Here is a 13,670-nt window from a genome sequence, read left to right on the forward strand (position 1 = left end):
AGAGTTGAGAGGTTATCCTGGAAGTTATTCTTATGCATTAAATAGATAACCACCTTTTTAGTTAAGGCATAACAGAGAGGCTGGAGGAAACCACCTGAAAATGTGGAGCTGTGTTCCAGTAGCCATGTTTCTTGAAGATGATTGTATAATGATATAGCTTTCACAATGTGACTGTGTGATTGTGAAAACCTTGTGTCTGATGCTCCTTTTATCTACCTTATCAACAGACGAGTAAAACATATGTTGTAAAGATGAGTAACAGGGGGAATAAATGTTAAAATAAATTTAGAGTGAAATGCCGGTGATTGGTGAGGGGGAGGGGTGGGGGATATGGTATGTATGAATTTTTTCCTGCTTTCTTTTTGTTTCTTTTTCTGAATAGATGCAAATGTTCCAAGAAATTATCATAATGATGAAAATGCAACTATGTAATGATATTGTGAATTACTGATTTGAATGGAATGATCAAAAGTTATGAATGTTTGCATTTGTTTGGTGTTTTCTGGTATTTAAAAAAAAATTAATAATAATAAAATAAAAGCCCAGGGGCCCAAATGCCAGGAAGATGCTATTGACTCCCCCTTCGCTCCCACCCTCAAACACACAACTTCAAACCTTCTCTGGGGTCCTCTTTTTTTCCGCTCAAGACCATGTTAACTTATCATGTGAAACAGAACACACTGACTTCAAGTTGCAGTTCAAACACCAACTTCTTTTTATTCAGTTAGAAATAGGCCATGTGTTGATGAATGGCTTCTCTGATGTAACCTGCCATTTCAAAAGCCTTGAGGTTGAGAGGCCCTCCCTCTGTTCCCTTTTGTCCTATCACCACAAGGTATACAGACTCTATCTGAAGGATTGTCACTGCCTGGCTGCCCCGGCTCTGGCCTTTGGTGCGGAGGTCCATGGTGTTGTTGCCCTCAGTGTACAGGTTGTCCCGGATCAACAAGCATTTGGTCCCCGCAAGGGTGATGCCCTGGAGAAACAACTTCTCTCTCCCATCACTTGCCAGCAAGATCTGAATTTCTTCCCGGGTCAACTGGAACAAGTTGCCTCCAGGGTAAGATGCTAATAACCAAGGTGGTGAATTGGTGATGATTGCTGCATCACAGCACATTCCAGTCTGCAGAAAGACAGTGATACAGTCCTGCCAGACCTCTTCACTGATATTCCCTACACACTGCATGATCCAAGTAAGCAGTTTTTAAAAATTGAATAAACTGCTATCTAGCAAGTTTGTCTTCAAGGGATGCTTGTTGGCTCTTGGCTCTTGGCTAAAGAAGTCTGATAATCAAGAGATTGAACTAAGCTTAAAATACAGTCTGTTTCTGATGGCCTCTCCACAGAGGCAAGGTGGAGGATATCTTGGGTGACTTGTATGAAGTTATCCCCCACCTGCCATCTGTGGTTTTATCAAGCTGCCCCTAGAGCAGGAGTGAGGTCACAAAGGCTCTGTGACCTTTTAAATAGTCATCATCTACCCCCTCACAGATGACCTTTGCCAGTAGGCTGTATCTCTAGCGAGAAAATGGGACAAAGTACAACTACTTGTTTCCTTGGGGCACCATTGGAAGAATGTAAGCCTCTAATAGTAGGGAAAGCCTTGAAAATAAAAGCGGGCAATAGTTGAGTTGGAGATTTATATGTAAAGCAGGAAAAGTGAGATTTACTGCATCAACTAGGATCTCAGATGTTGGCTAATCTTGCTGAATTCTAGGTACAAGGTCAGAAAGTCCATGGGCTCATCAGTTCACAACTTCTTTGGGACTCCCACAATAGCTACCTAACTTGTTTCCCTGGCTCTAGGGTCTTACATTCTAGTTTATTCTCTGGCCCATTCCAGCTGGGAGTCTAGAGTCATTCATTATCATCCAGTCATTCATAAAGTATTCATCAAGCACTTATTATGTGCCAAGTACTTTTCCAGGTACTGGGTTATAGTAGTGAACAGAACAGAGACAAACCCCTGCCCCATGGAGCTAACATTCTAATGGGAAGAGACAAACAAATAATAAAAGAATATATGATACTTATATCCCTTTCATTAAAACCATTTTATGGAATGAATATTTTCTTCTTCCAGATTATCCCTTTTATTCTGAGGTTGATTATAATCCTGTAGCTTTTTTTTTGGTTTGCTAAAGCTACTAGAATAAAATAAACCAGAAATGGAATGACTTTTTAAAAGGGAATTTATTAAGTCATAAGTCTACAGTTCTAAGCTATTTTTATAGCCTAGAACTCAAGAAAGGCCGATGGATCCTGAGCACCTCTGTCAGCTGGGAAGGCACAGTGGCAGGCATCTGCTGGGGTATTTGACTTTTTGTTTCAAACAGCTTCCATGGGGACATTTTATTTCTTCATCTCCAAACGTCTCTGCTTGTGTCAGCTCTGTGGCTTTTTGCAAAATGGTTCCCTTTTTAAGTGGGACTCCTGTAGGTTGATTAAGACCTATCTTGAATGGAAACTACCTAATCAAAAGGTACCACCCACAGTTAGGTGGGTCACGTCTCCACGAAGCAATAAGAAAGATCCCATCCAACAATATTGAATTAGGATTAAAGAACATACTTTTTCTGGGGGTACACAATAATTTCAAACCAGCACATTGTCCATTCCGACATTTGACTCTTCTACAACCTTTGGCAAGTAATTGAGCATCAAATTCCCCTGAAATGTCATGAACTTGCCTTAAAAGGGAATGTTATAAGGAATGATAACATAATGCTAATGGTGGGGAAACTCTGGGACAGCTGAAAATTCATTCATTCAACAAATATTTATTGAGTGCCTACTGTGTGCCAGGCATGTTCTAGATTTTGGAGATATAGCAGTGAACAAAAATTCCTTGCCTTCAGGGACCTGACACCCTAGATGGGGAGACAAATAATAAATGACAAATACATTTATAACATATCAGGTGGTATTGATAACTATAATGAAAAAGTGTTAGGAGGGTAGAAAATGCTGGGGAAGAAGTGATGGTGGTTTTATTTTATATAAGGGGATCAGATAAACATTCTTTGAGATGCTGACATTTGGTCAGAGAACTGACAGAGATGACAGAATAGATATCTGTGGAAAAAATATTTTAGGCAGAGGAAACAGCAACATGAGGCAGAAGCATGTCAAACATATTTGAGAAACAGCAATGAGGTCAATAGAGGAGGAAAGTGATAAAAAGTTGTCTGAGAGGTATTGTAATTAGATCATATGTACTACTTCAAAGGCAATAATTAAGGTTTTGACTTTTACTGTGAGGTGGGGAACCACTGGAAGGTTTTAAGCAAGGGAGTGACCTCACTCTAGACCCTAGAGTCTAGAATATGCTGTTTAAAGAACAGATTCTACAGGGACCAGAGCCAAAATCTGTAGACCAGTTAGGAGACTGTGGCAACAGTCCAGGCAACATACAATACTTGGACTACGGTGCGGGTGTGAGTGGATTTGAGAAAGCTTTCAAAGGTAAAGCTGCCAAGATTTGATGATGGACTGGTTGTGGGATATGAGAGAAAGATGTCAAGGCTTTTGACATGAGCAACTGCAAGGATGGAGTTTGCCACTTTCTGAAATGAGAAATACTAAAGGAGGAGCAGGTTTGAGGATACAGGTAGAAATAAACAGTTCTGTCTTCAACATGGTAAATTTGAGATATCTCTAAGACATCTGTTTTGGTTTGCTGAAGCTGATGAAATGCAATATACCATAAATGGATTGGCTTTTACAAAGGGGGTTTATTAAATTACAAGTTACAATTCTAAGACCATGGAAATGTCCAAATTAAGGCATCAACAAGAGGATTCCTTCACTGAAGAAAGGCCGATTGCGTTTGGGTTCCTCTGTCACATGGGAAGGCACATCTTGACATCTGCTGGCCCTTCTTTCCTAGGTTGGTTTCAAAATTGATCTCTCAGCTCCTGTGGGTCCTTCTGGCTTCTGCAGGAGCATTTTCTTTCTTGCTTCTCTCTACTGTCTTGGCTTTCCATGTGCGTTCTGAAAGAACTCCAGCAAGCTGAATAAGACCCACCTTGAATGGGTGGGGTCACACCTTCATGGAATCAACCTAATTAAGAAGTCCCACCCAACAATATTTCTGCCCCCACAAGATTGGATTAAAAGAACATGACTTTTCTGGGTGTGCATAACGGTTTCAAACCAGCACAACATGTAGAAATATCATTAAGTTCTTGGCTGCTATGTGAGTTTAGCATTCAGAGGTCAGATCAGGACTAGAGAGTGGTCCACAAACAGGTGATATTTAAAGCCACAGGACTGGACAAGAGCACAAAATCTGAGCTCTGGCAGTATGCCAACATACAGATATAGGGAAGATGAGGGGAAAATAGCAAAGGAGATTTGGAAAGTAGTAGGAGCCCCTAAGCCAAGTGGAAAAAATGTATCAAGGAGAAGGGAATGCTCAAATGCTGTTGATATAAGCTTACAAGAAGAAGACTGAGGATTGACCAATGTATTTCGCAATGTGGAGATTATTGGTAACCTTGACAAGAATAGTTTGGTGGAGTGGTGTGGGCAAATCTTGATTAGAGTGGTTTAAAAAGAGAATGGGAGTAGGGTGCATGGGTAGTTCAGTGGTTAGAATGCCCACCTTTCATGCAGGAGACCCGGGTTCGGGACCATGCACCCCAAAACAAACAAACAAACAAAAAAGAGAATAGGAGAGGAAAAGAAGCGAGGACAGTGAATGGATATAAACAAATCTTTGGAAGATTTCACTATGAAGTACAACAGAGAAATGGGAGGTACATAGCCAGGGAAGAAGAATGTGGGTCCAAGGAAGATTCTTAAAAAATACTGGAAATATTATAAGCTAATGGAAATTAGCTGGTAAAGTGGGAACATTTGGTGATGTGGAAAAGGAGACAACTGAACAGGTAGGGGAGGATGAAATTCAGTGGAGAAGTGGAGGGATTGCCTTAGAAAGGTGCAGGAATTGTTCATTCATTGAAAACTGTTCATATGAGTTCATATGCAGGGGAGCAAGCAGATTTGGTGGTGGGAGAATGTGGAAGTTCTCTTCTGATGCCTTCTATTTTCTCAGCAAACTAGGAAGCAAGGTAATCAATCAGCTGAGAGAAATGAGAAGAGAAATGTTTAATGATCAAGTCGAAGAAGAGAAGGGAATCACCAATATTTATTGGGCCCTTATTATATTTGTGGCACCTTTCATATATTATCTCAATGAATCCTTACAAGAATCTTATGAGAATGGGTTTACAGAGAAGAAAACTGAGGCCAAGAGAGGTTGTGTAACTTACCTAGGGTCATGTATCATTAGTAGATAGCAAAGCTCTTTGAACCTGGTCTGATTCCATTGTCTACATTCCTTTTTCATTATCTTGTACTATTTGGAGATGAGGCTTTGAGTCTGAGCAACTGTGTATGGTGGTACCACTAATAGGGATAGGGAAAACTTGAGAAAAAGTAGGTGGTGTAGGTGGTAGAGTGCAGCTGGGTTGGGGTGGGGATGGGTGGTGGTGAGTGAAAAATGAGAAGTTTGTTTTGGGCCATGTTCCTTTTAATGCATCAGCAGGAACACACAAGTGAAGCTCTCAGGAGGCAGTTGGAAGTTCCAAATTTGAAGTCAGGAAAAGTTACAGGACTTGAGATGTAAATTTGGGAATCCTCTACCAGAGGGTAAGAGTTGAACTTGTGTGAGAGGTAAAGATTACCAAGGGAAAGAAAACAGAGAGAAGAGAAGTTAGGGAGGCGGGCAGCAAGTCTAGTTTATTACAAATGCAAAGTGACGAAAAATTCAAAAAGGAATATGAATCAACACTGCTATAGGCTGCAAGACAAATGGAGAGTTAGTACTGAGAAGAGCTGTTTGATTCAGCAACTGGAGTTCAGGATGAGGGAAGTGGCGGGGAAGGAGTGAGTGTGTTATGAAGAAATGGAGGCAGTAACTTTTTTTTTTACATGTTTGGCACAAAAGGGCTGAAAGGGATGGAATGATAGCTTCAAGGGATAAAAGGGCCATGGATTGAGGGAAGGGATTGAGGGAAGGCCTTTTGGGCTAGGGGAGGAGGCAGAATACAAATACAAAGAAGAATGAGTAATTTAGCTAGCAAGTGTTCAAGGCACTCAAAGAAGAAATGAATCACTTGGTAGGAAAGGTGAGATTGCAAACCATAAGACTGAAATAGTAAAGCTAGAAATGACCTTAGAGACATTGGCCAAAAACTTTATTGCAGCCCTGGACAACTTAAAGTTCAAGGAGGGATTTTATTTGCCCCAAGGTCACACAGCAAGTTAGTGGCAGACCTGAAAGTAGAATTCAGATTTTTCAACACCCAGATTGTTCGTTTTCCATCACAACTCTGACTCAGAGCACACCCTGAAGGACTATAGCTATTCATGCCTCATTTAAGAGATGGTCCAGTGGGTCCTTGGTATTCTTTCCACATCTGTGATGACAAAAGCTATAAAGTTACCACAGCAGTCCAGGCCTGAACTATTCTGATGGCAGTAGTAATGTAAAGGAGGGGATGGAAAGGAGAATATGCATATAAACCGTTCCAAAGGATATTCTGTGGTGATCTTTCCAAGGTCGCACAGCTAGGTAGCTCTTCAGAACCCCAGTAATCAACTTGGGACAGCCTGTAGTATCTCTGATGTTGCTGCAATATCAGAGAGTAGTGGGGTGACATCGGTGCTCAGGGCCCTTACATCACCAAGGAGAGTGAGAAAGATGGCAGTACTCAAGCCTGGGACTTAAGAACTACCGGGTCAAACCTTGAGCCTAAACCAGAGCTGTCAGTTTGCGGAAGAAAAGGGTATTTGCCAGGAAGCAAGATGGCTGGAGCGGCCACGGGCAAATTGTCGCGATAGAATATAAGAGGATCACGTGACGAGAGCCTGAGCCGGGACCGGGAGGGCGGGGGCAGGAGCCGGGCGGCGGTGATAGCCGGAGAATGCTGAGGGCTCTGGCTAGCGGGAACTGCGGTTGTGGACCATAATACCGTTCCCAAGGTAAGAAGATTTAGGCGAGGCTGGGAGCCACGGGTTCCCTGAAAGTGCTCAGTCGGGAGCCCAGCTCAGGGGTGCTCCTGGACGTCCCTTTCCGGTGTCTGGACCCGCCTTCTCTTTCTCTTTCTCTTTCAATCAGACTGAACTCTTCTACACCGGACCGGTCTTCTGGCGGCTGCGGCTGCGGCTGTGGCAGCGGCAGAGGCATGGGGGGTGGGGGAACCTGTCAGCGCCAGCCGTCCCCTCACGCGACGACGCCTCTTAAACCGGCACGTGCCTGCCAGGTACCCCCCAGCTAAGTCCCTCGAATTCTAGGCCCTCCTCCTCGAACTCCAGCCTCCTTTACGTGGTTGCCACACTTGTAACCGCCTTTCACGAACATGGCATCGCCTCTTGGAGGGTTACTTCCTTTATCCAGTGTTTACCTGCCTTTTTCCTTTCATCCTCCTGTCGCTTACCGGCCCCAACGGCTGCCCCGAGCCTTCTCCCCAGACCCCCAGCGCGTATGGTTGGGTTTGGGGGGCGGCAGCACTTCTCCAGTCCAGACTAGACTATGGGAAAAGAAAGCCGGGGGTGGGGTGGGGGGGGTGCGGTGGCGAGGGGGTTGCAGCGGAGTGGACCTGCCTCTGCTCAGCCAGAAGGATAAACCCAAGAGGTGGCATTTTCAAGGCAGTTGGCGCCTGTTTACAGCTGGCCCCCAATTAGAGCCGCTTCTTCTACTTTTTTCTTTCATCTTTCCAGACCCACACTGGCCCGCCCCATCTCCAGCCGCTTTCTATTCCAAATCCATCTCCCTTCTGCCAGTTTTCTTTACTGTCTGGAACTGGGGGACAGTTAAGAATTCCCAACTAGTCTCTGCTTTTCTCTTTTTCTATCGATTTTAACAAACCTAGCCGAGGCTAACTGAAGCCCACATAAAAGCATAGCATGTTTTAATAGAAAAAGCATGGATTTTGAAACCAGAAGACTTCAAATTAGAGTTTTGGTTCCAACAACTACTAGCCAATGACTTTGGACAAGTTATTTCACATTTCTGAACCTTGATTTCTTCATCTATCAAATGGGGATAATGAAACTTGCCCTGCTCACTTCACAGGGTGGTTGTGAAGATTAAATAAAAGGATGTGTGTGATAGTATTTTTTTGCATGAAAGTGTTCTGCCCACCTGTTAGCTTAAGACCATTCTGCTGCCTGATAAAGTAGGGACTTCAACCTTCAAACCTCTTCTTTCCTGACTTCCTCCTCTCCAGTTTCCTTCTCTGTGGAAGATAACCATATTCCTTGTAGCAGCCAGCCTTACCTTTTCCTGGGTACCTTCCTTTCCAGGTCGTGTCATTTGCACCATGTTTTCTTGTGTGGTATGGAAAACTGGTACCGTCAAAACAAATGAGCTTCTGCTATCCACACTACCTCTTCTCACAACTCACCTAGCCTGGGCAGCTCGCTGTACTGATGCAGTTCAAAATCAGCTCACCTGAATACTCTTTTTTTTTCTCTCTCTCTTTTTTGACCTCAGGGCAAGGAAGGCAGAACTGTCCTTTTTCCTGAATATTAGAACATTAAAAATATTAAAATTCCCCTGTTGGGAGAGTAAAGTTATAAACCTTTTAGTCTATAAACACATTTACTCTAACTCTTAAAATGCTTTTAGCACTTAGTAATGATGGATGTATGGACTCTGCAAGATGCAGCAGTCCTTTCTGAGTCTTAATTTACTTTAATTGGAGGGGGCTGACAATAGGGTAAGGCAGAAGACTCATCTGCTTGCATTTTTAACATGTACTTCAAATAACCTTGTACATCTTGGCACAGAAGGCTTCCTTTGCCTTCCTCTTTTTCCTTTCCTCCCTCCTGTTCATATTTTCTCATGTATTACTTTAAAAAAAGAACCTAAATCACAGCTGTTTGTCATGAAATCAGGATAAGGACTTTTTTAATATGTGTGGGAAGCAGCAATTGTTTACATGATAAATGCTCTCTGTTATTGAAGGTGATGCCATATGGGGCAGGACTTGTGTGGAACATGAGGCTGGTGGATAGCACTACACTGCTGATCCTCCTGGAGTCAGATGTCTTGCCTTTTTTAAAAATTCATTTTTGCAATAATTGTGGCAAATGAAGATAGTAAATGGATTCACAGACCTCTGAAAAAAAAAATCCCTCCTTTCCTAGAAGAGAAATGAAAAAAAACAACGTGGTTTCAAGTCCAGGGCTTCTCTAAGATCAAATATCTTGTAAAATTCAGAATGCTCTGTCCACCTCCCAAGAGTGCAAAACTAACAGAACTGGGTGGCGTTCTCCTGCTTTCTCTCTTCTCTTCCTTTTGTTCTTTTTCCTTCCCTTTTCTCCCTTCTCTCTCTCTTTCCTCTCTCCTTTCTCCCCTTCCTCTCTGCTCCTTTCTGTATTCTCTCCCCTTTTCTCTGCCTCCTCCTCTCCCTGCATGTCTCTCCCTCCTCTCTTTCTGCTTCCCTCTCTTCTGTTCTCTCTTTCTCCTTTCTCTTTTTTTACACTCTCTCTCCACATACACATACATATAATGGGGCCCAAGTTTCTGTAGGCTGAAAGCACTCTAGGTAGAGGAATCCTTTTACCACACTGTGCTAGATCCAGAGGGAGCTCTGGTGCCCATGATGGGTCGAGGGTCTGATTAATTCCAAGTGTCCCTGAAGGTCCTACCTGCTAATAGGCATAGGCTCCCTGTAGTGTAGAGTCCTATGGAAGTCCAGCCTGTATCTATCAATAATTTCCCCCTCATCTGAGTGTCTCTCCAAGAGGAACCCTTCATAATTTGACAGTGTAACATTTTAGTAGAGTGCCCTAGCCTTCTGTGTAGCCAGTTATTCCCCTTGTGGAGCATCTCCTGCCATTCATGTCTGCGCAAGGATCATCTGGGATGAGCAGGATAGAGCTAAAGATACTTTATTGCTTCAATTCCTACTCCCCACCCCTTGACCCTTCTTTTCCTGAAGTGTGATTTTCCTATGTGAAAGAGTGAACCCCTAAACAATTGGAATCTCATCACAATATGATTCCTCTAGCAACAGTAACCTGACTTTTCTTTTAATTTCCAAGTGGCTGCAGTCATCACATGGTTTTACCAAATTATTCCCACCAATCTTAAATCTCCTCAGGCATTCAGATAAGCACAATGCCCACTAGCAGCTTCTCCATTATAAAAGGCAATGACATTCATCAGTATTTCTCTTGCAGCAGTACTTTGCAGCATTTCCCATAAGCATGGTTTACCCACCCCACATTCTTACCCTTTTAACCATTCTGTGCCTGAAGCTTACTGTGGGTTGTTTTTTATGCAATTTTATTGAGAAATATTTACATATATCATCCAAAGTAATTAATCACTGACTCACAGTATCCTCATATAGTTGGACAGTCATCACCAAAATCAATTTTAGAGCATTTTCATTACTCAAAATAATAATAATAATAATAAACACCCAAAACACCCCATACCTCTTATCCGTCAACCATTATTTATTTATTTTTTGTCTTTATTGTCTTACTCATCTGTCCATACACTGAATAAAGGGAGTACCAGTCACAAAGTTTTCACAAATACAAGATAACACCGTAAAAGCTATATAGTTATATGGTCATCTTCAGGAGTCAAGGGGACTGGATTATAGTTCAGTAGTTTTAGGTATTTCCTTCTAGCTGTTCTAATACACTAGAAACTAAAAAGGAATTTCTATATAATGCATAAGAATAACTTCCAGAATGACTTCTTCACTCTATTTGAAATCTCTTAGTCACTGAAACTTTATTTTGTTTCATTTCTTTCTCCCATGTTCAGGAAGGCTTTCTCAGTCCTATAGTGCCAAGGCCAGGCTCATTTCTGGGAGTCATGTCCCATGTTACCAGGGAGATTTACACCACTGCCTGGGAGTCATGTCTCATGGAGTGGGGAGGGTAGTGAGTTTATTTGCAGAGTGGCTTAGAGAGAGAGGGCATATGTGAGCAACAAAAGAGGTTCTTTAGGGGTTCCTCTTAGGCCCAATTTTAAGTAGGCTAGCTTCTCCTTTGCAGGAGTAAGTTTCTTAATGGCTGGCCTCAAGGATGAAGGCATGGCTTATTAAATTGATAGACCCTAATGACTGTGAGAATATCAGGAATTTTTCAGTTGGAGAAGTTAATATTTTCACATTTTTCTGTGTGTTGTTTTTTCCCTTTCTTCATCTGGGTTTCTAGCCTTTAAATGCCACCTAGGTTCTAGTAGTTCTTTTTACTTTGTCATAAATGGGCATTCTGAGTCTACCTTTTCAGTTAGTTGTTAAAATTTGTTTCTTTCATTTCTTAAATTGTGGTAACATATATGTATGTGTGTGTATATATATAAAACATAAAACATTTTTTTTACATTGGGAGGGTGTTTTGCTTTGTTTATGAAACCTTGTTATTATGAAATAATTTCAAACTTATAGGACAGTTGCAAAAACTAATAGACTACCCAAACAAAGAACTCATACCTCATCCACAGATATCCAAATCTACCAATTTTAACATTTTGCCACATTTGCTGTAACATTCTTTCTCTCACTTTGTCTATCTATCTATTTTCTAAATATTTGAGAGTGGGTTTATATCGCATGCTCCTTGAACATGTGATACTTCCATGTGCATTTCCTAAGAACGAGGATATTTACTTATGTAACCACCTTAAGTACACTGGTCAAGTTCAACAACTTTAAATTTGATGTAAAGCCTTTGGTCTGTATTCCTTTAATTTTTTTTATTAGAGAAATCATAGGTTTTATTTGAGAAGTTATGGGTTTATTTTTTTATTAAAGAATTCATAGGTTTACAGAACAATCATGCATAAAATACAGGATTCCCATACACCAGTCACCACTAACATATTTCATTATTGTAGAATATTTGTTGTAATTGAGGGTAGCATGTTTTTTACTATTTTGTACTATTAATTAAGGTCCACAGCTTTGCTACCTATTTGTGTAAGTTCCATGCATTCTTTTAAAACTTTTATTCTTTACCATATTACAGTCAAATATTTCTACTTTTAATCTCCTTAAGATATATATTTCAGTGTTAATTGTTGTGATGGTTAGGTTTTGGTGTCAGCTTGGCCAAATGATTATGCTCAGTTGTCTGATCAGACAAGGAGGATATTTCCTGGGTGGTTGATTAAATCATCATCCAGTTGATTACAGCTGTGGCTGATTACATCTTCATTCAACTAAGGCACACCTCCCACAATGAGATAATCCAATCAGTTGAAGGCTTTTAAGAAAGAGGAGAGACTCTTTCACTGCTTCTTCAGCTAGCAAGCGTCTCCTTTGAAGTTTGTCCAGACTCTTCATTGGAACCACCAGTTTCACAGTCTGCCCTAAGAATTTTGGACTCTTCCATTCTCATGGTTGTGTAAGACACCTTTTTAAATCTCATATTTACAGATCTCTCATGTTGGTTCTGTTTCTCTAGAGAGCCCTGACTAACACAGCTTGGTACCAGGAGTGGTTCTTGAGAAACAGAATCTTAAAAATGGGTTTTTACAATTGGTTTTCTATTCTGACTAGACTCGGAGACACTAATGATTCTGTTTCCAATAATTAAGATGGCACTGATGGTCCATGGGGTGTGTTGGCAAAAGAGATACTCAGAATATCCCTATGAGATTCTGCTAATTGTATGCTTATATGAGGCAAGGCTCTGGGTGAGAATGTTTTTAACAGCTTTATGGAGTTTTGTGAAATTAGGAGGTATAATGATGTTGACTGGTAGATATGCTGAATACAGTGATGAGGAAAAGGGATGAGCTGAAGGGTTCATATTTGCAACTTCAGTGCCGTATGAATGATGTAAAAGTTTCCATGTATGCCCTGAAAGAAAATCTTATTTCCTGTGATCACAGACTTGAGATTGCTGAAAACCAGACACAAAGCCTCATTGTGCGAGTAGCAGATTTACAACATAAACTAAATCTTAACTGTGCAGGGCGTCTGCTATTAAAATTAGGGCTTTTTCTTTCTTTCTTTTTTTGGGGAGGGGAATGAGTGCATAATCTGGAAATTAAAGTAAGGGCTTTGATTGGTAAAGGATGAGATCATGAAACATGGGATGGTGACATATGGCTTGGTAATGATGGTAATGGGGAGATGTGATCCCTGGAATCTGCTGAACCTTTGTTAGATGGCTCTGTAATGGACTGCCCTGAGGAAAGAGCTTCCCAACCTCCAGCCTGCCTTGAGGAAACAGCTTCCCAGCCTTCAATCTCCTCAGAGGTGACTGCCATCCAACCTTCACCTAACAAGATTAACCCTTCAGTGCCTGTTAACCCTGTAACCACCTCCCCTGGGAAAACAGCCCTTACTCCTCTGTCTGGAGCAACTAATCCTATTTCACCAGATGAAGCAGCAATGGAATGCCTTGAAATAATTGGCTTGAAAGACACTTCTATTTCTTTTCATGACCTACCCCCACTACCCTTCTTTTCTTCAAGACCTGTAACTAGACTAAAGTCCCAACAGGCCCTGAAAGGTGAAGTACAAAGTATGACCCATGAGGAGGTATGCTATACTCCTAAAAACTGCATGAGGTGTCTAATCTATGTAGACAGAAATCAGGGGAATATGTGTGGGAATGGATATTAAGGGTATGGGATAATGGTGGAAGGAATATAAAATTGGATCAAGCTGAGTTTATTGATA

The 13,670-nt window shown here is 41.5% G+C and overlaps 2 protein-coding genes across 2 annotated transcripts in view; one reads left to right on the forward strand and one right to left on the reverse strand.

The window, feature by feature from the left end:
* Window positions 1-724: 724 nt before the first annotated feature.
* LOC143672000 (profilin-1-like) lies at window positions 725-1,186 on the reverse strand. Its single transcript, XM_077147005.1, has one exon. The coding sequence runs from the start codon at window positions 1,184-1,186 to the stop codon at window positions 725-727; it is 462 nt and encodes a 153-aa protein (XP_077003120.1).
* Window positions 1,187-6,899: 5,713 nt separating this feature from the next.
* The window catches only part of MTMR8 (myotubularin related protein 8), a 111,237-nt gene continuing 104,466 nt past the window's right edge, over window positions 6,900-13,670 (forward strand). The window contains 2 exon segments of the mRNA XM_077146033.1: window positions 6,900-6,990; window positions 7,127-7,271. Coding sequence (XP_077002148.1) covers window positions 7,194-7,271 — 78 coding nt within the window. The 5' untranslated portion in view covers window positions 6,900-6,990; window positions 7,127-7,193.

Source organism: Tamandua tetradactyla, chromosome X (assembly GCF_023851605.1).
Source record: "Tamandua tetradactyla isolate mTamTet1 chromosome X, mTamTet1.pri, whole genome shotgun sequence".
Classification (NCBI taxonomy): domain Eukaryota; kingdom Metazoa; phylum Chordata; class Mammalia; order Pilosa; family Myrmecophagidae; genus Tamandua; species Tamandua tetradactyla.